Below are 20,128 nucleotides of genomic sequence, written 5' to 3'. Positions count from 1 at the left end.
GCCGGGAGGTCGCTCTGCCTTCATGGGCAGCGGGGCATGCTGGGAAGTGTAGTCCACAAGCAATGCGCGGGCGCTCGCCTGGCCTCCGAGGGCGCCGAGCATGGCGGGAATGCAGCATGGGCGGCCCACAGAGACTACGGCGCCCAATGCCTGCCGGGGAATGAATCCTGCCAGCCCGCAGACCTTACAGGCGCAATGCATGGTGGGTGATGTGGTCCTGGAAGGGACGCTGGGCCTGGCGCTGTGCATGCAGGGAAATGTAGTCCTTGCCCGCGAACCGCATGACGGGAAATGGGACCTTCCTGGTGCCACGATCACGATTGGTTCTCGCCTATTGGGCCCGCCCCTCTGCTCTTCTATTGGCCGTCTGGCCCGGAAGCGCGCTGCGGTTGGCCGTGTGATTGGCCGGCCGGGCGGAGGCGCGTCTTGCAGTGATGGCGGCGGCGGCGGCGGCTCCGGGGCCGTGCGGGGCGGGGGGCCCCCGCGTGTCCAGCGGCCGGGACCTGAGCTGCGTCCCGGAGGTGGCGGAAACGCTGGGGGCCGTGGCCCGGCAGGGGTGAGACCACGTGACCCGCCCCACGTGGCCGTGGCCCCGGCCCCGCCCCCTCCGAGCCCCGGTCATGTGGCGGGGAATTGCCGGTCCCCCCCCGGGGCCGAGCTTCCCCCCCTCCGGCGGCCTGGGGACCCCCCCCCGGGGCCGGGCTCTCCCCCCTCTCCCTCCAGCGGCCTGGGGACCCCCCCCCGGGGCCGGGCTCTCACCCCCTCGCGGCCTGGGGACCCCCCCCGCTGCGGTCCCTCTCCCCTCCGGGGTCAGCATGGGGCTTGGTGGGATCCCACCCGGGGGGATTTGGGCTCTGCTGGCCTGGGGAACCCCCCGCCACTGGACCTTGTCCTCCACCCCAAGCCCCGTCTCTCCGCAGGTTCGATTTCCTGTGCATGCCGGTCTTCCACCCGCGCTACCGCCGGGAATTCAGCCACCAGCCGGCCCGTGGCCGCCCCGGCCCCCACACCCGCTCTGACCTGCTGCTCTCGGGGAGAGGTGAGTCCCCAGCGCCGTCTGCTTCCCCCTCCCCGCCGGCTCTGCCTCCCTCTGCCCCCAGGACAGCACTGCCCGCTGGGATCCCCCTGCGGTCCTGGCCTTGGAGCCCCCCCCGCCTTGTCCGTGTCTCCTGCTCAGCTGCCAAGCACCATCTGGGCCCCCTAACCCAGGGAGAGCGCCCCCTACTGGGCTGCCTGGTGCCATGTCCGTCCCCCCCACCCTGCTGGGCCCCTGTGTGCTCTGTGCCCCCTGCACTGTGGGTCTCACCCGCTCTCGCCCCCCCAGACTGGAACACGCTGATCGTGGGGAAGCTGTCCCCCTGGATCCGCCCTGACTCCAAGGTGGAGGCGGTCCGCAGGAACTCGGAGGCGGTGAGCCTGGGGTGGGGTGGGTGTAACAGCCCGGGGGGGTTGGTGGAGGGGTGTGGAGGAGATGTCATGGTGGGGGGAGGGTGACATCTGGTGGTGAGTTCGGGGGGGGGTGGAATAGACCATGTGGAGTTACTCTGGGGTACTGGGTGGGCGGGTACACAGTCTCCTGTCTCCCCAGGCAATGCTGCAGGAGCTGAACTTTGGGGCATACCTGGGGCTCCCTGCATTCCTGCTGCCCCTGACGCAGGGCGAGAACCCCAACCTGGCCCGGGTGCTGAGCACCCACATCCACACCGGGCACCACAGCACCATGGTGAGTGCAGGGCTGGGAGGAGTGGGGGGGCTGGGGGTGTGTCCACCACTAAGCCCTCGTTTCCCCCCAGTTCTGGATGCGGGTCCCTCTGCTGGCCCCCGAGGATTTGCGGGACGACCTGATCGAGAATGAGCCGGTGTCAGTACCTGAGGACGGCTCGGGGGATGAGAAGACGTGGATATGGTGAGGGGCTGGGGGACACTGCTGGCGGAAGTACGCAGCCCCAGAGTCTGCTCCCAGCTGGGGCAAGCACATGGGATGCGGGGAGGGAGCCTGCTGGGGCTGAGGTTAGGGATCTGGTGGGGAGGAGAGCAGAGCAATGCTCAGAGGGGAGCTGGGGGAGGGCAGGATCTTGTCCCCCATTCACTGGTCCCCCATTCACTGCTCCCCCACCCCTTTGTCTGCAGGTGGCACAATTTCCGGACCCTCTGTGACTACAACAAGCGCATCGCAGTGGGTGAGTTCGGGGTGGGGGCACTGCCACGGGGAAGCTCGCAGCGCTGGGGCAGGGGGCTGGCGGGTTTCTTGACCCCGGTTTTCTGCCCCCACCAGCTCTGGAGGTGGGGCCAGACCTGCCCTCCAATCATGTCATCGACCGCTGGCTGGGGGAGCCAATCAAAGCGGCCATCCTGCCCACGAGCATTTTCCTGACCAATAAGAAGGGGTTTCCCGTCCTCTCCAAGATGCACCAGCGCCTGGTCTTCCGCTTGCTCAAGGTAGAGCCCCGCCCCTGCCCAGGTTTGGCCCACCCAGACCTGGCCACACCGTTGAGCCCCCTGGCCAGGCTCTGACCACCCAGAGCCACCCCCTCCATGACCCTGGCTCTGTCACTGAGCCCCACTCTCTCCTACCGCACCCACCGAGCCCTGCAGACCCCTCCTAGCTGGGGGCACTGCTGTGGGGAAGCTCCCAGCTCTGGGGTGGAGGAGGGATGTGTTCTCCATCCCCCCCTCAGTGTGGGGGTTCAACGCTCTGGGGAGGGGATCCCAGGGGCTCGTTTCCCCGTTGGGGGGGGTCAGGCTGTGGGCGGAGAGTTGTCCCTGTCTAAGCCCTTCCCTGCCCGCCAGCTGGAGGTACAGTTCATCGTGTGGGGCGCTCACCACCATCCCGAGAAGGAGTTCTGCTCCTACCTGCAGTACCTGGAGTACCTGAGTCAGAACCGGCCCCCCCCTTCTGCCTATGAGCTCTTCGCCAAGGGCTACGAGGACTATCTGCAGTCCCCCCTGCAGGTGAGCGACTCCGGCGTCATCAGTATGGCTCAGGGTTAACAGCACAGCATCAGCGGGAGCTGCTGCTGTGTTATTGGCATGGCTCAGGGTGAACGCTGGCACACGACTGGGGCTCAGACCCATGGGTCACAAAGCAGCTTTTTCAGGGCTAACATTGTTACAGCTTGGACCAGCAGCCTGTCCCACCATCGGTAGGGATCAGGGTTAACGGCTTGGTCCAGGATTAGTGCCAGTTGGGCTTGCATCGTATCCACCCTCCTAGGCTCCAGGCTTGGCCAGTATTCTAGCCTGCCATCGGTAGGGTTCAGGATGAATGCTGCCTCCTGCTGGGGTTGGGGCTCACGGGTGTCAAAGCGGCATAACTAGGGCACAGGACCGACGTTCTCGTGCGTCATCGTTAGGGTTCAGAGTTAACACCTGGACTTGTCAGGATTTGGGAGCAGCATCACACCTCAGTGTCATTAGGGCTCAGGGTGAATTCTGCTCGAGCAGCAGCACCAGGCCTTGTGACCGATGACTCAGCTTCATTCGTGGAGTATCACCTATTGTTGTTACGCCTGTGGGTTACTGGGTGCCCGTTGCTGGAGTTCCGAGGGAACGCCCCAGAACTATGCAATGTTGATGCATCCGTCCTCAGGGTTCAGAGTGAATGTCGCAAGTCAGAGTTCATCATTAGGGCCCAGAGTGAACACTTCCCTTGGTGAGCTTTGCATCCATTATTAGGGTTCAGCATGAATGTCACCCACTTTGCAGTGCAATGGGGGGGGGGTGTCTTCCTCCTCCCCACCCTCCTTATGCTGCTCTTCCCCCCTCCCCCAGCCCCTGATGGACAACCTGGAGTCCCAGACCTACGAGGTCTTTGAGAAGGACCCTATCAAATACTCCCAGTACCAGCAGGTGAGGGGGAGCCGGGCTGTGACTGGGGGAGGGACTTGGTGCGCAGGACTTAGCCAAGGGTGGGGCCAGATGGAAGGGGGAGTGGCTGTGGGAAGGGATGGGGCCTGTGGCGAGGGGCAATGGGAGGAAGGCCTAGTAGGTGAGGGTTCAGGGATGGTGGGGCAATGGGGGTGGGGAGTGGTGTGGGAGCAGGGTCTGAGGGGGGCTGCAGGGCTCCCCAGTGACCTCCCCCTTCCCCCCCCCAGGCGATCTACAGGTGCCTGCTGGACCGGGTGCCTGAAGAGGAGAAGGACACGAATGTGCAGTGAGTGAGGCCCCGCCCCTCAGTTATACCCCTCCCACCTGGCTCATGGCACCCCAGACAACCTGCCCCAGTGATGCCCCCTGAAGGTGTCTCTGACCGTTCCCCCCCCCCCCCCGATAGGGAGGCCCATCCTCGGTGGTACCCCCTGTGTGCTGCCCTTTGACCTCCCTCTCTGCCCTCCAGGGTGGTGATGGTGCTGGGGGCTGGCCGGGGCCCCTTGGTCAATGCCACGCTGCGGGCGTCCCGCCAGGCCAGCCGGCGGGTCAAGATCTATGCCGTGGAGAAGAACCCCAATGCTGTGGTGACGTGAGTGCCCCTGCGCCGGCCCAGCCTCCCTGCCTGTCGGCCCTGCCCTATAAACACCCACCCCACCCCTGCTGAGACCTAGGCCCATTGTGTGTGTGTATCCATCCCTCCTCCCCTGAGAACTCATGGTAGGCGTGCGGGGGATACAGTGGCGGGCAGTTCCCTGGATTAACCCTATTGTACTTAAAGTACTGCACAGGATCTTTTCGGGGGGATATGGTAAAGCGCCACATTTATTGGTAATACATGTATTAATCAACACTGTATCACATGCGTACAATATGTTACACTCCTACACTCACACACAAGCGCGCACACTCCATCTTCTTGTTGTTACCAACTAGTTGCTCCCCTTAACTGCACTGGCCAGGTGAGTTAGATGGGGGATGAGGTGGAGCCGGGCTTCTACCGATCCGGATCGATGTTCCCATGTTAACAAGATGAGCCCTGGGGCCTCTGCAAGACCCCTCACATTTATAGCAGCTTCCCTCTCATGCAGATCTGTACCAGATGCAAAATCTGTGTGTCTCTGTTGGTCCTTTGTGCTGCTTCCCTCTGGGTGTTGTCCCAGTGCTGCAGAGAGGGTGTTCCCAAAAGCAGGTGTTGGCATCTAACCCCCGCGGCTGTCGATATGTCTGCTCTTCCTAAGTGAGCCCACTGGACAACTGGATTGTTCTTGGGTCTGGCGTCCAGCTCCTCGCCAAGGCTTGCAGCTGCCTGGAGCCGCTTGCCTCCCATGCCTTCCCCCTTCACACCTTGCTCGTCCAACAGGGCGAGTGATTAAAACGGGGGAGATCTCATTCTGCTCCTGGCAAAAAGACATTTTCTTCTACCTTAGAGGTAATAACATGATACCAAGACTCAATACACAGTTTCTATATAAGGATTTGATACAAAGTTCCCATATCAAAGGACTTGACACAAAGTTGCCTGAAAACAGATCACACATGTATAGACCCAATACAAGATTATATGAAGAGGCAAAATACAAAGTCATATGAAAATGATACACTGTTATGTGAAGGTGCTTAATACAGAGATTTATCTGCAACCCCACACTCCCCACAGACTGGAGCGCTGGCAGTACGAAGGGCAGGGGGGGGAGGGGAGAGATCCAGTGGCGGGCAGTTCCCTGGGTTAACCTTGCACTCTTCCCCAGAGCTGGCATTACAGAGGGAATCACAGTTGGGAGGAGCCAGTGGTGGGCAGTTCCCCAGGTTAACCCCGCATTCCCTGCAGACTGGAGCACAGGCACTATGAAGGGGGGTGGGAATCCAGTGGTGGGCAGTTCCCCAGGTTAACCCCCTACTCTCCGCAGACTGGAGCACAGGCAGTATGAGGGGAGGGGATACAGTAGGAAGGGGGGGAATCCAGTGGCGGGCAGTTCCCCGGGTTAACCCCCGCACTCCCCACAGACTGGAGCATGGGCAGTATGAAGTGGGGGAATCCAGTGGCGGGCAGCTCCCCGGGTTAACCCTGCACTCCTCCCCAGAGCTGGTAGTATGAAGGGGGGAATCACAATGGGGGGAGCCAATGGCGGGCAGTTCCCCAGGCTAACCTTGAACTCCCCGCAGACTGGAGAGCTGGCAGTACGAGGAGTGGGGATCGCAGGTAACCGTGGTCTCGTCTGACATGCGGGAGTGGTCGGCACCTGAGCAGGCCGATCTCCTGGTGTCGGAGCTGCTGGGCTCCTTTGCCGACAACGAGCTGTCCCCCGAGTGCCTGGATGGGGCACAGCACTGCCTGCGGGGTGAGTGGGTGCTGGGGGTAGGGGGAGGAGCTCAGGGGGAGGTGGGGGGAGGCAGTTTTCATGGGGGTGCTTGTTGCCCTGATGTCTGACCCACCCCTCCCCCATCCTCCAGCCGGCGGCGTGAGCATCCCCAGCACCTACACGTCCTTCCTGGCACCCATCTCCTCCTCCAAACTGTACAACGAGGTGCGGGCCTGTCGCGAGAAGGACCGGCACCCCGAGGTGAGCCCCTGCCCCTGCACCCACAGCCCCCTCCAGCCCCCTCTGCCCCCAGCGCAGGGCCAGCCTGTCTGAACCCCCCAATTCTGTGCTGGTTGGGGGTTGCGCTCTGACCAGGTCTCTCCCCCCCCAGGCGCAGTTCGAGATGCCCTACGTCGTGCGGCTCCACAACTTCCACCAGCTGGCGCCACCCCAGCCCTGCTTCACCTTCCACCACCCACACCCAGGTAGGGTGCTGGGGTGGGGCTTGAGGAGACCACACGCTCTGGGGGCGGGGGCGGGGCCTGAGCAGACCACACCCCTCGGGGTGGGGGCGGGGCCTGAGCAGACCGTGCTCCCAGCGGGGTGTGTTCTCCCCTAACCTCCCCTCTGTTGTGCAGACCCGGCGCGGGACAAGAGCCAGTACCGGCAGCTGGAGTTCGCCGTGGAGGTGAACACAGTGCTGCACGGCTTCGCCGGCTACTTCGAGACCACGCTCTACGGCGACATCACGCTCAGTGAGGGCGGGGCCGGGCCATTGGCAGGGGAGCAAGGGGCGGAGTTCGTGGGGGGCTGGGCCATTGGCAGGGGAGCAAGGGGCGGGGCCATTGGCGGGGGAGGAAGGGGTGGGGCCCATTGGGGGTGGGGCCATTGGTGGGGGAGGAAGGGGCGGAGTTCGCGGGGGCCGGGCCATTGGCAGGGGAGGAAGGGGTGGGGCCATTGGTGGGGGAGGAAGGGGTGGGGCCCATTGGGGGCGGGGCCATTGGTGGGGGAGGAAGGGGGGCCGTTCCCCTGAGTGGGGGGCCAATCCAGGGGGGCACCAGGCCTGGGGTCCTGCTCCGGTCTCACCCCCCTCCCCCCCAGGTATCCGGCCCGAGACGCACTCCCCCGGCATGTTCTCCTGGTTCCCCATCTTCTTCCCCATCAAGGTGAGCGTGCCGGGGGGAGGGGGCTCCGCGGGAGGGGCGGGGCTTGGCACGGGGCGGGGCTCCGCGGGAGGGGCGGGGCTTGGCGCTGGGGGTTGGGGCGGGGCTCTGCGGGAGGGGCGGGGCTTGGCACCGGGCGGGGCTCTGCGGGAGGGGCGGGGCTTGGCACCGGGCGGGGCTCCGCGGGAGGGGCGGGGCTTGGCGCTGGGGGTTGGCGAGGGGCGGGGCTTGGCGGCGCTGACGCTCCCTCTCTTCCCACAAAAGTACCGAAGGGTCCTGGGGCACCTTACAGACTAACAGAGGTTCTGGAGCAGGAGCTCTCCTGGGTGAATCCGCACTTCCGCAGATGCATGTGACGAAGCGGGGATTCACCCAGGAAAGCTCCTGCTCCGGAACGTCTGTCGGTCCGTAAGGTGCCCCCGGACTCTTCGCCGCTGTTCCAGACCCAGCCTGACACGCCCCCTCTGATCCTCTTCCCACAGCAGCCGCTGGCGGTGCGCGCAGGCGAGCGCGTGCGCGTGGCCTTCTGGCGCTGCGCGGGCCCGCGCAAGGTGTGGTACGAGTGGGCGGTGACGGCGCCCGGCTGCTCTGCCCTGCACAACCCGAGCGGCCGCTCCTCCACCATCGGCCTGTGAGTGGGCGCCACGTCACTGAGACCCCGCCCCCGTTCCTTCGTTTAGGCCTGTGAGTGGGCGCCACGTCACTGAGACCCCGCCCCGTTCCTTCGTCTAGGCCTGTGAGTGGGCGCGACGTCACTGAGACCCCGCCCCCGTTCCTTCAGTCTAGGCCTGTGAGCGGGCGCCACGTCAAGGGGGGGCGGAGCCGAGACCCCGCCCACGCGGCCCTCCCTCTCCCCTTTGTCCTCGGTCCGTGTTTCAATAAAGCTTTCTGTCCCGGCCGGTGTGTGCGTCTGTCTGGGGGGGGAGTGGGGCGCCCCCGGATTGTCATGGCAACTGGCTCCTTGCGTATAGCCCCTCTTCGTTCTGGGCCAATCACCGTTGCTGTTGTGAGCCGAGACGCAGCCTCATCTTCATTTTCAGCCAATCAGGGTGGTCGCTGTCGCAAAGACCCGCCTCCACCTGCCAATCATCCTGCGACCTTCGGGACAATGGCGGGCCCCTCCCACTTAGGGCCAAAATGTGAGGCTGCTGCGAGCAGAGCCCCGCCCCTTGCTTTTTCGGCCAATCATCGTTGGAGCCGAGAAAAACATCCTTCCCCCACACCTCCTCTGCCAATCAGAGCCCATACGCTGGAAAATTGACCAATCAGCGACGGCGTGTCGTCTAGGCCGACTGCGGCCAATCAGCGGCGCCCCCTCACCCAATGAGCGTCTCGCTGCCGCCCTGCACACGCATGCGCACGGAGTTTCGGGGGGGAGGGGGAAGGTTCTGGAGGTAGCCGCGGCCTCCGCCATCTTACCGCCGCGTCCGGCCGCGGAGACCCGGAGTCCCAGGAGCCGGCGCCGCCGCGGGGGAGGGTGAGAGCGGGGCAGCGTGACGTCACGGCATCGGGGGCACCTCACGGGGGGATGAGGGAGATGACGTCATTGGCCCGTGGGGGGGGGTGAGCGCGAGCGCGGGGTTCTAGAACGCTGGCGGGTGGGGGGGAGGGGATCGGGGGAGGCTTAGAACGCTGGGGACGGTGCTGGGCGGGGCTTGCGAGGGGGCTTAGAACACTGGGGGTTGGGGCGGGGCTACGAGGCTGGGCGGGGCTTGCAAGGCGGCTTAGAACGCTGGGGGCGGGGCTTGCAGCGAGGTCTAGAACGCGGAGGCGGGGCCTAGAGGGGAGGGTTCTAGAGCGGAGGTCCCGCGAAGGGGGCTGGGACTTGGGGCTGTGCTAGAGCCGTGGCCCTGGGTCGGGCTGGGGCTGGGGCTGGGAAGGGTCTGGAGCAGGCCTGGCTCCCCGGGGGTCTAGAGCAGGGGGTTCCAGGCAGGCTGGGACCCTGCCCTGGATTCAGAGCCGTGATGCTCTCAGGGTGGCATGGTGGGGATGCTGGAGATGGGGTGCTCCAGAACAGGCCTGGCTGCGCCTCCCAGGCTGTTCCCCAGACCGTGGGGTGGTGTCTCCCCTGAATGTTTGGCTAGAGCAGCGTGGGGGCCGGGAAGGTGACTCATGGGCTGCTTCCCCTCCGTGGTTCTGGAGCCCTCGGGCTGCTCTGGAACTGGAGTTTTTCTAGAGCCAGGCTCAATACATGGTGCTTGTAGGGGGCTGGGGGAGCCTTGTAAAGTGCTCCAGACTAGCAATGGGTCAGCAATGTCTGGGGCGCGGCCTGACGTTGGGGGGTGGCTCTGGATCCTGCAGGGGGTGCAGCTAGCAGTGTGCAGGCTGGTCATGGCCCCCTCGCGTGGCCCCTGGCTCACCACGCCCCATCTTTCCACAGGACACGTCTGAGCCGCTGGAGCCCTGAGCCTGCCTTGCCCTTTGGGGGTGGGGCTCCCCCGGCGTGCTCCATGGAGCTGGGGGTTTCAAATCCGCTGCAGGAGCCTGTGAGTACCCCCACTCCCTTGGGCTGTGGTGCCCTGGGTGGGGCCCCAAGGGGCTGGCCTGGGGCTAATCCCCCCTTCTCTCCCACAGAGCCCGGCCGACGCCATGACGCCCGACGACTTTGACATCGTCATCGAAGCCATGCTGGAGGCGCCCTACAAGAAGGAGGAGGTGAGGGGTGGGGGCCCTTGTGAGAGGGGCATGCCTCAGTTTCCCCAGTGGTGGAGGCTGGAGAGGGGCCTTTGATGGAAGGGGGGCTGATAGGGGCTGCCCCCTTCGTTGCTGAGGTGTGGCTTTGTTCCCTCCAGGCCCAGGCAGGACCCTCAAAGGCACCAGCTGAAGCCCCTGCAGCCCAGGTAACGTACAGGGGTCCGGGGGGGGATGGGGGGGGGGGGTTGCGTCCCATACTCACCTCTCCGTGCTCCCCTCCCGCAGCCCCCAGAGGAGCAGAGCAAGGAGGTGAAGAAGGAGAGTGCCAGCGGCAGGTGAGAGCAGCAGGCGGCTGCCCCATGGTAACGGTGTCTCCCCCGGCAGTGGGAGGGGCAGGCGGCTGCCCCACGGTAACGGTGCCTCCCCTGGCAGTGGGAGGGGCGGGCAGCTGCCCCACAGTAACGGTGTCTCCCCCGGCAGTGGGAGGGGCGGGTAGCTGCCCCACGGTAACGGTGTCTCCCCCGGCAGTTGAGGGGGCGGGCGGCTGCCCCACGGTAACGGTGTCTCCCCCGGCAGTTGGGGGGCTGGGCGGCTGCCCCACGGTAACGGTGTCTCCCCCGGCAGTTGGGGGGGTGGGCGGCTGCCCCACGGTAACGGTGTCTCCCCCGGCAGTGGGAGAGGCGGGCGGCTGCCCCACGGTAACGGTGTCTCCCCCGGCAGTTGGGGGGTTGGGCGGCTGCCCCACGGTAACGGTGTCTCCCCCGGCAGTGGGAGGGGTGGGCGGCTGCCCCATGGTAACGGTGTCTCCCCTGGCAGTGGGAGGGGCGGGCGGCTGCCCCACGGTAACGGTGCCTTTCCCCCCACACACGCACACTGGGGGGATGGGGAGCTGCTGCATGCTAAAGGTGGCTCAGCATGGTAGTGAGGGGCTGCCCCCCATAATGGTGTCTTTCCATCTCCTCCCTCCCCCCGCCAGTAGCAGCAGGAAAAAGAGGAGTCGGAGCCGGGAGCACAGACACAGGTAGGGCGGGCAGGGGGGGCTTGTGTGATTCCCTGGGGGTACGAGGGGGGCGGCGCAGGGTGTGTGAGGGGAGCTGTGATTGGCTGGGACGGTACAGGGTGGGGGAGTGAGGTGTGATTGGCCAAGGGAGGGTGAGGGGAGCTGTGATTGGCTGGGGTGGGTCTCTGACATGCTCGGTCTCTCTCTCTCTCTCTAGCCGGGATCAGGAGCGGCGGCGGCGTAGCAGCCGGAGCCGGGAGCGCCGGAGCCGCCACAGGAGCCGGAGTCGGGAGCGCCGGCGGGGAAGCCGTTCCCGGAGCAGGGAGCGCCGGCGTGAGGAGAGAGCACGGTACCGCAGTCCTCCACCCCCTGGGTGAGTGAGACCCCGCCCCTGGCCAGGCCCCGCCCCCTGGGAGAGTGAGACCCCGCTCCTGGCCAGGCCCCGCCCCCTGGGAGATTGAGACCCCCCCTGGCCAGGCCCCATCTCCCAGGAGATTGAGATCCCCCCCGGCCAGGCCCTGTCCCCTGGGAGAGTGAGACCCCAGCCCTGGCCTGGCCCCGCCCCCTGAGAGAGTGAGATCCCACCCCCGGGAGATTGAGACCCCCCTGGCCAGGCCCCGCCCCCTGGGAGAGTGAGACCCCACCCCCGGGAGATTGACACCTGCCCCTGGCCAGGCCCCGCCCCCTGGGAGAGTGAGACCCCAGCCCTGGCCAGGCCCCGTCTCCCGGGAGATTGAGACCCTGCCCCTGCCCCGCCCCTGCCCCTGCCCCTGGCCTGGCCCCGCCCTCTGGGAGAGTGAGACCCCACCCCCAGGTGAGTGAGGACCTCTCCAGCCAATCTCCATCCCCTGGCCAAGCCCCACACCTGGGAGAGTGAGGCTCCGCCCCCAGGTGAGGAAGGCCCTGGCCAGGCCTATCCTCCCCAGGTGTGGGAAACAGCTCCCCAGCTAGGCCCGTCCTCACAACAAACCCTGCTCTCCCCTACTCCAGGGGACCCCACCCCCTTCCCATTGCAGCCCCCAGGGAACCCAGTCGCTGCCCCTGCCCCTTCCCCAAGCCCCTGACCTGGTGTCTGCCCCCCAGGCGCCGCTTTGGACACAGTAAGAGCCCCCTGTACCGGGAGAAAAGCCCCGTGCGGTGAGTCGGGGGCTGGGCATGGAGCCGGGGAGCAGAGATGGGGGCTGGGGGAGTGGTCTTGACGAGGGTCTGTCCTGGAGTCCGATGGGGTGGGGTCGTGGAGCTGATGGATCTGAGAGGGGGATCTGGCCTGAAGGGCCCTTGGGAGGAGTGGAGCTGGGGGGGGGGGTTTCTGGCTGAGGGATTGCAGCGGGGGGAAGAGTCGGGGGGCCCTAGCCAGCCCCCCTGACACCTCATTCTGCAGGGAGGCGCTGGGCAGCCTGAGCCCCGAGGAGCGGGATGCTCGCACCGTGTTCTGCATGCAGCTGGCAGCCCGCATCCGCCCCCGTGACCTCGAGGACTTCTTCTCTGCCGTTGGCAAGGTACCGCCCTGGGCCCCGCCCCCTGCCCGTGCCCCTGCCCCCAGGGCATCCAGGGTTACCAACTCTCCAGGATTGGCCTTGAATCTCAAGGAATTAAATAGTCATTGTTAATTAGCAATGTCCGTGATGAAATCTCCGGGAATACATCCAGAGAGAGTCAGTGACCTGAGGGCTCTCTTGCCAGAGTGATCTGGCTCTGCCCCCTGCTCGTTCCTGAAGCCCCGCCCACTGTGCATAGGCCCCACCCTCCTGCCATCTCTAACCCTGCTTCTATGCCGGGCCCTGCCCCTCCCCCCACTCTTCCCGCCATCTGGAATCCAGGGCCCTGCCCTGCCCTGCTCTCTGGCCGCGCCCCTTGCCATCTCTAACCGCGCCCTGTGCCGGCCCCGCCCCTCGGCCGTCTCCCCCAGGTGCGGGACGTGCGGATCATCTCGGACCGGAACTCGCGGCGCTCCAAGGGCATCGCCTACGTGGAGTTCTGTGAGATCCAGTCGGTGCCGCTGGCCATCGGGCTGACGGGGCAGCGCCTGCTGGGCGTGCCCATCATCGTCCAGGCCTCCCAGGTGCGCCGGCTGTGGGGCACAAGGAGGTGACAGGGGGCCGGCTGGCAGTGTCTGGGGGGGTTGCTGTGGGGCAGGGGAACGATCAGGGGCTGGCTGTGGGGTGGGGGATGACAGGAGGATGACTGGGGGGCAGGGCATGGCTGGTGGGCAGCATTGGGGGCGGGAGCCAGGAGTGGGAGGGGGCTGGCCGGGAGGGGTCTGATGGCGGGAGCTGGGAGGGGGGCATCTGGGGGCTGGAGCCAGACAGGGGACGGGTTGGGGCGGGCAGCGGACCCTGGCTCACCCCCCCCTCACCCCGCAGGCGGAGAAGAACCGGCTGGCGGCCATGGCCAGCGCCCTGCAGAAGGGCAGCGGGGGGCCCATGCGGCTCTACGTGGGCTCCCTGCACTGCAACATCACCAAGGAGATGCTGCGCGGGATCTTCGAGCCCTTCGGCAAGGTGGGGGCGGGGAGCCCCGCGGCGGGGAGGGACCCGGGCTTGTGGGCGGGGCCCTGTTTAGCCCACCCCAGCTCTGACCCCTTTGCCCCACCCTCATGCAGATTGACAGCATCGTGCTGATGAGAGACCCGGACACCGGCCAGTCCAAGGGCTACGGGTTCCTGACGGTGAGTGGGACCCGGCCCTGGCTCTCCTGCCCCTCTCCCTACCTCCCCCTGCTGGGCTGGCCCTGCCCCCCCTCAGCCCTAGCCCGGCCCTGGCTCCCTTGGAGCACCTGACCCCCATTTCTCCTTTCTGATGGCTCCTCCCCAGCACGCCCTGAGAGATCCCCTGCTGAGCCAGCCTTGGCGCCCCCCAGCCCTCCCCCTCCCCCTGCTGGGCCAGCCCTGGCCCCCTCGCCCGTCTCCCGGCTGTAACCCCCTGCCCTACAGTCAGGTCGGCTTCACCACCACCCCTTGGCCTTGCTCCCCTCCTCCCCCCCGCAGTTCGCGGAGGCAGAGTGTGCCCGCCGGGCGCTGGAGCAGCTGAACGGATTTGAGTTGGCTGGGCGCCCCATGCGTCTGGGGCACGTCACCGAGCGGCTGGACGGCACCACGGACATTTCCTTCCCCGAGGGCCCCGAGGAGCCCGAGCCTGGTGCCGGCGGGGGGCTACAGCTGCTGGCCAAGCTGGCTGAAGGTGGGGGACTGCAGCTGGGGGAGCTCTGGCTGGCGGGGGTGGTGGGTTCCTGGCCTTGGGGGGCTGGGGGTGGTGGGTTCCTGGCCTTGGGGGGCTGTGGCTGGCGGGGGTGGTGGGTTCCTGGCCTGGGGGAGCTGTGGCTGGCGGGGTGGTGGGTTCATGGTCTGGGCAGTGGAGTGGGTTCCTGGCCTGGGGAAGCTGTGGCTGGCGGGGGTGGTGGGTTCCTGGCCTTGGGGGGCTGTGGCTGGCGAGGGTGGTGGGTTCCTGGCCTGGGGGAGCTGTGGCTGGCGAGGGTGGTGGGTTCCTGGCCTGGGGGAGCTGTGGCTGGTGAGGGTGGGGTGGTGGGTTCCTGGCCTTGGGAGGCTGTGGCTGGCGGGGGTGGTGGGTTCCTGGTCTGGGCAGGGTGGTGGGTTCCTGGCCTCGGGGGGTTGTGGCTGGCAGGGGTCGTGGGTTCCTGGCCTGGGGGAGCTGAGGGTGATGGGTTCCTGGTCTGGGCAGGGTGGTGGGTTCCTGGCCTTGGGGGGCTGTGGCTGGCGGGGGTGGTGGGTTCCTGGCCTTGGGGGGCTGTGGCTGGCGGGGGTGGTGGGTTCCTGGCCTTGGGGGGCTGTGGCTGGCGGGGGTGGTGGGTTCCTGGCCTTGGGGGGCTGTGGCTGGCGGGGGTGGTGGGTTCCTGGCCTTGGGGGGCTGTGGCTGGCAGGGGTGGTAGGTTCCTGGCGTGGGGGAGCTGTGGCTGGCGGGGGTGGTGGGTTCCTGGCCTGGGGGAGCTGTGGCTGGCGAGGGTGGGGTGGTGGGTTCCTGGCCTTGGGAGGCTGTGGCTGGCGGGGGTGGTGGGTTCCTGGTCTGGGCAGGGTGGTGGGTTCCTGGCCTTGGGGGGTTGTGGCTGGCAGGGGTCGTGGGTTCCTGGCCTGGGGGAGCTGAGGGTGATGGGTTCCTGGTCTGGGCAGGGTGGTGGGTTCCTGGCCTTGGGGGGCTGTGGCTGGCGGGGGTGGTGGGTTCCTGGCCTTGGGGGGCTGTGGCTGGCAGGGGTGGTAGGTTCCTGGCGTGGGGGAGCTGTGGCTGGCGGGGGTGGTGGGTTCCTGGCCTGGGGGAGCTGTGGCTGGCGGGGGTGGTGGGTTCCTGGCCTGGGGGAGCTGTGGCTGGCGAGGGTGGTGGGTTCCTGGCCTGGGGGAGCTGTGGCTGGTGAGGGTGGGGTGGTGGGTTCCTGGCCTTGGGAGGCTGTGGCTGGTGGGGGTGGTGGGTTCCTGGTCTGGGCAGGGTGGTGGGTTCCTGGCCTTGGGGGGTTGTGGCTGGCAGGGGTCGTGGGTTCCTGGCCTGGGGGAGCTGAGGGTGATGGGTTCCTGGTCTGGGCAGGGTGGTGGGTTCCTGGTCTTGGGGGGCTGTGGCTGGTGGGGGTGGTGGGTTCCTGGCCTTGGGGGGCTGTGGCTGGCAGGGGTGGTGGGTTCCTGGCGTGGGGGAGCTGAGGGTGATGGGTTCCTGGTCTGGGCAGGGTGGTGGGTTCCTGGCCTTGGGGAGCTGTGGCTGATGGGGGTGGTGGGTTCCTGGTCTGGGCAGTGGGGTGGGTTCCTGGCCCTGATGGGCTGTGGCTGGTGGGGGTGGTGGGTTCCTGGCCTTGGGGGGCTGTGGCTGGTGGGGGTGGTGGGTTCCTGGTCTGGGCAGGGGGGTGGGTTCCTGGCCTGGGGGAGCTGTGGCTGGTGGGGGTGGTGGGTTCCTGGTCTGGGCAGGAGGGTGAGTTCCTGGCCTGGGGGAGCTGTGGCTGGAGGGGGTGGTGGGTTCCTGGCCTGGGGGGCTGTGGCTGCTGGAGGTGGTGGGTTCCTGGTCTGGGCAGGGGGGTGGGTTCCTGGCCTTGAGGGGCTGTGGCTGGCAGGGGTGGTGGGTTCCTGGCCTGGGGGAGCTGTGGCTGGCGGGGGTGGTGGGTTCATGGTCTGGGCAGTGGGGTGGGTTCCTGGCCTTGAGGGGCTGTGGCTGGCCGGGGTGGTGGGTTCATGGTCTGGGCAGTGGGGTGGGTTCCTGGCCTTGGGGGGCTGTGGCTGGTGGGGGTGCTGGGTTCCTGGTCTGGGCAGGGGGGTGGGTTCCTGGCCTGGGGGAGCTGTGGCTGCTGGAGGTGGTGGGTTCCTTGTCTGGGCAGGGGGGTGGGTTCCTGGCCTTGAGGGGCTGTGGCTGGCCGGGGTGGTGGGTTCCTGGTCTGGGCAGGGGGGTAGTTTCCTGGCCTTGGGGGGCTGTGGCTGGTGGGGGTGGTGGGTTCCTGGCCTTGGGGGGCTGTGGCTGGTGGGGGGGGGGTTCCTGGCCTGGGGGAGCTGTGGCTGGTGGGGGTGGTGGGTTCCTGGTCTGGGCAGGGGGGTGTGTTCCTGGCCTTGGGGGGCTGTGGCTGGTGGGGGTGGTGGGTTCCTGGCCTTGGGGGGCTGTGGCTGGCAGGGGTGTTGGGTTCCTGGTCTGGCCAGGGAGGTGGGTTCCTGGCCTGGGGGAGCTGTGGCTGGTGGGGGTGCTGGGTTCCTGGTGTGGTCGTGGGGCTGCGGCTGGTGGGGGGGTGGGTTCCTGGCCTGGGGGAGCTGTGGCTGGTGGAGGTACTGGGTTCCTGGTCTGGGCAGGGGGGTGGGTTCCTGGCCTTGGGGGGCTGTGGCTGGTGGGGGTGGTGGGTTCCTGGTCTGGGCAGGGGGGTGGGTTCCTGGCCTGGGGGAGCTGTGGCTGGTGGGGGTGGTGGGTTCCTGGTCTGGGCAGGGGGGTGGGCTCCTGGCCCTGGTGAGGGGCTCCTGGTCGAAGGCGGGGGGTGGGTTCCTGGCCTTGGGGGGCTGTGGCTGGTGGGGGTGCTGGGTTCCTGGCCTTGGAGGGCTGTGGCTGGTGGGGGTGCTGGGTTCCTGGTCTGGGCAGGGGGGTGGGTTCCTGGCCTTGGGGGGCTGTGGCTGCCGGGTGTGGTGGGTTCCTGGCCTTGGGGGGCTGTGGCTGCTGGAGGTGGTGGGTTCCTTGTCTGGGCAGGGGGGTGGGTTCCTGGCCTTGGGGGGCTGTGGTTGGTGGGGGTGCTGGGTTCCTGGTCTGGGCAGGGGGGTGGGTTCCTGGCCTTGGGGGGCTGTGGCTGCTGGAGGTGGTGGGTTCCTGGTCTGGGCGGGGGGGTGGGTTCCTGACCCTGGTGGGGGGCTCCTGGTCGAAGGCGGGGAGTGGCCCTGTGTGTCCTGAACCCACCTGGGACCCAGGCTGGCAGGGGGAGGGGCTTAGGATGCACATCTGCCCCCCCGATGATCCCCCTCTTTGCCCCCCAGGCTCCGGGATCCAGCTGCCGGCCGCTGCTGCAGCTCAGGCCGCCCTGCAACTGAATGGCGCCATCCCGCTGAGCGCCCTGAACCCTGCCGCCCTGACAGGTAATGGGGACCTGGGGCAGGATGTCTCCCCGTGTCCCCATAGCCAAGGCAGTAGCCCCCATTGGCCCCCTCATCAGGTCCAGCTCCTGGCTGGCGTGTCCCTCCCCACCTGCCATCGAGGGGGTCACGGCCTGGCCCGCTGCTCGGCACCGAGCGCTGGGGGGTTCGGGGGGTGGCCCCAGTCACATGGAGTCTCCTGCAGGCCAGCTCGCCAGGAACGGGGCTGGGGGGCGGGTCTGGGGCCGGGGCTCCATGTGGGCCGCTCTGACCAATTCTCCCCCCGCAGCCCTGAGCCCGGCGCTGAACCTGGCCTCGCAGACGCTGGCATCCCAGTGCCTCCAGCTCTCAGGGCTCTTCTCCTCTCCGGGCATGTGAGTCTGGGGGGCTGGCTGCACGGGGGGGAGGGGGAGCTCAGTGGGGACTGGCCTGGGAGCTGTGGGGGGGGCTGGAAGAGGGGCAGGGCTTGGTCATTTCCCCTCTAACATTGCCCTTCTTGGTCTGCAGGTAGTGACCCCCCCTCCCCACGGACCCTGGGGCTGGAGCGGGGGCTGGGCTGGGCTGCCAGGGCCCCACATGGAGTTGGAGCTTCAGAGGCAGAAATGGGGCTGGGGGGGCACGAGCAACAACACCCCCTCATGCGACCTTGCCCTGACTTCACGGAGGCCCATCGCAGGGAGGGGGGCTCTACGGGGGCACCTGGCCCTGCCCAGCCCCCCACACCCCCCATTGTTGGGTTTTTCTTTTTTCCTTTTTCTTTTATTTTCTTTATGGAAACAAATAAAAAAAAAATTATCACGAAAAAAATGCCCCAGGAGTTTGTGAGAGGCTGCAGGTCTGGACTGAGGGGCACTGGGGGCTGCGAGTCGGGAGTGAGGGGCAGCGGCGGGGGGGGCAAGGGCTGCGGGTTGGGGGAGAGGAGCACCAGCATGGGGGGGGAGGGCAGGTTTGGGCTAGCAGGGGGCTGCGGGTTGGGAGTGAGGGGCACTAGCAGGGCTCGGCTAGGAGGGGACTGTGGGGCAGGAGGGAGGGACACTGGTAGGACTCCAGGCAACTGGGCTGTGCAGGGCAGAGGTGGGCAAGGGGGCTGCGGGTCGGGAGTGAGGGGCACCAGCTGGGTGGGGGGGGGCAGGGGCTGCAGGTCGGGATTGAGGGGCACCGGTAGAGCTGGGGGGGGGACAGGGCTGGGCTAGGAGTGGGCTGCAGGTCGGGAGTGAGGGGCACCAGCTGGGTGGGGGGGGGGGCAGGGGCTGCAGGTCAGGAGTGAGGAGCACCGGTAGAGCTGCAGGGGGGGACAGGGCTGGGCTAGGAGTGGGCTGCAGGTCGGGAGTGAGGGGCACCAGCTGGGTGTGGGGGGGCAGGGGCTGCAGGTCGGGAGTGAGGGGCACCGGTAGAGCTGGGGGAGAGGGGGGAGGCTGATGTCTGTCCTCCCTCCTGACCTGCAGCCCGTGGGCAGCTCAGTCCTCCCCCCCACCCCCCCCAGGGCCCGGGCGGCTCCAGATTTAGCTCTGCTTGTTTCTGGCCCGTGCCCACGTCAGGCTGAGTCACCTGCTGTCCCCACAGGCCAGGGGCGGGGGGGGGGGGGGAGCTGTAAATACCATTCACCCCCATCTGGGAGAGGCCATGCCCCCTCGCCCCCAGGCAGCACTCGGTTGCTTTGGTAACATTACCCATCTCCATGGCAACCTCTGCTGCACCACCATCCAGTTTCCATGGCAATGGGATCCAGTTTCCATGGCAATGGGATCCAGTTTCCATGGCAATGGGATCCAGTTCTCTTTCTCTTTGTCGCTGTCTCTCTCCCCCATCTTGGGCGGGAGGGCTGAGCTTTTGGCCCCCATCTCCCCATGTGATGGTGGGGGAGGAGCTGGGACGGTGCTAGGAGGAGGGGAGTGAGGGGGGGTTGGGAGCCTGGGGTAGGGGAAGAGTCCAGGGCTGCCACTTGGTGGGTGGGGGTGAGGGCTGGGATAGAAGGGGGGGCTGGGGAGGGCTGTGGGGGAAAGGGGGGTATTTGGGACACCTCTGGAATTGGGCAGGAGCCCATGGCAGCCAGGGGACAGGGAGTTCTGGGGGGGCGGATCCCCCCCTTCAGCTTGTTCGCCCCCAAAGCTACTGCAAGGTGTGTAGCCTCGACCCTTCCCCTCCCCCCAATAACGAGGCAGCTCCCAGCTGTGGTGGAAAAGGGCTTTAATTGAGAGCAGGAGGCCAAGCCCCCAAAATGGCCTCCATTCCCCAGAGGCTCAGCGGGGGGGAGCCCAGCCGAGGTGGGGGGGGTCCCTGGGAAATTAAAGCAGAGACCCAGAGGGGAGAATCTGCCTGTGCCTTTAAGTCTCGCTCTTAAAAGGGGTGGGCAGCTTGGGCAGGTTGTCCAGTTGGTGCCTTTTTAGCTGTTGTTAAAGGGGAAGTGCACATGGACAAATCACAATGGCCTGTGGGGGAGAGTGCCCCAGCGGGATGCCTTTCCGAGTCTCTCACGTGGGAGGTTTACAAGTAACCCGCCCAGCGGCGTGTCACAGCGCGGGAGGGCAAATACTCATTGTTCCGGGAAAAACCGGGACCTGCTCTTAAAGGGGAGGTGCCCACGTGGGGCAGGCCATGGCGTGTCTCAAGGGGAGGGGCACAAATGAGGAGGAGG

At 66.9% G+C, this 20,128-nt stretch overlaps 2 protein-coding genes across 4 annotated transcripts; both read left to right on the top strand.

Annotated features, from left to right (window-relative positions):
• Positions 1-441: 441 nt before the first annotated feature.
• Positions 442-8,035, top strand: PRMT5 (protein arginine methyltransferase 5). 2 transcript variants are annotated; one of them, XM_050919011.1, is made up of 17 exons: positions 443-556; positions 921-1,039; positions 1,325-1,410; positions 1,589-1,723; positions 1,794-1,906; positions 2,131-2,180; positions 2,276-2,439; positions 2,791-2,952; positions 3,772-3,849; positions 4,095-4,153; positions 4,337-4,459; positions 6,034-6,209; positions 6,322-6,431; positions 6,562-6,655; positions 6,809-6,925; positions 7,272-7,336; positions 7,816-8,035. In XM_050919011.1, exons 2-17 carry the CDS (start codon positions 937-939, stop codon positions 7,966-7,968), a joined length of 1,788 nt encoding a protein of 595 aa, XP_050774968.1. In that variant the 5' UTR covers positions 443-556; positions 921-936; the 3' UTR covers positions 7,969-8,035. The 2 variants fall into 2 exon arrangements, with proteins under 2 accessions (XP_050774969.1, XP_050774968.1); XM_050919012.1 differs by lacking the exon at positions 6,809-6,925 and having other exon boundaries at positions 442-556.
• Positions 8,036-8,693: 658 nt separating this feature from the next.
• On the top strand, positions 8,694-18,300 carry RBM23 (RNA binding motif protein 23). 2 transcript variants are annotated; one of them, XM_050919013.1, is made up of 16 exons: positions 8,695-8,810; positions 9,714-9,819; positions 9,908-9,988; positions 10,126-10,173; positions 10,253-10,302; positions 10,944-10,988; positions 11,185-11,340; positions 12,051-12,104; positions 12,349-12,466; positions 12,877-13,029; positions 13,331-13,468; positions 13,570-13,635; positions 13,954-14,146; positions 17,398-17,496; positions 17,783-17,867; positions 18,001-18,300. In XM_050919013.1, the coding sequence occupies exons 2-16, from the start codon at positions 9,784-9,786 to the stop codon at positions 18,002-18,004; spliced, it is 1,326 nt and encodes a 441-aa protein (XP_050774970.1). In that variant the 5' UTR covers positions 8,695-8,810; positions 9,714-9,783; the 3' UTR covers positions 18,005-18,300. The 2 variants fall into 2 exon arrangements, with proteins under 2 accessions (XP_050774971.1, XP_050774970.1); XM_050919014.1 differs by lacking the exon at positions 18,001-18,300 and having other exon boundaries at positions 8,694-8,810; positions 17,783-17,871.
• Positions 18,301-20,128: the final 1,828 nt, after the last annotated feature.

The sequence above is a fragment of the Gopherus flavomarginatus genome, chromosome 11 (assembly GCF_025201925.1).
Source record: "Gopherus flavomarginatus isolate rGopFla2 chromosome 11, rGopFla2.mat.asm, whole genome shotgun sequence".
In the NCBI taxonomy this organism is placed as follows: Eukaryota; Metazoa; Chordata; order Testudines; family Testudinidae; genus Gopherus; species Gopherus flavomarginatus.
This window is presented reverse-complemented; position numbering and strand designations above follow the sequence as displayed.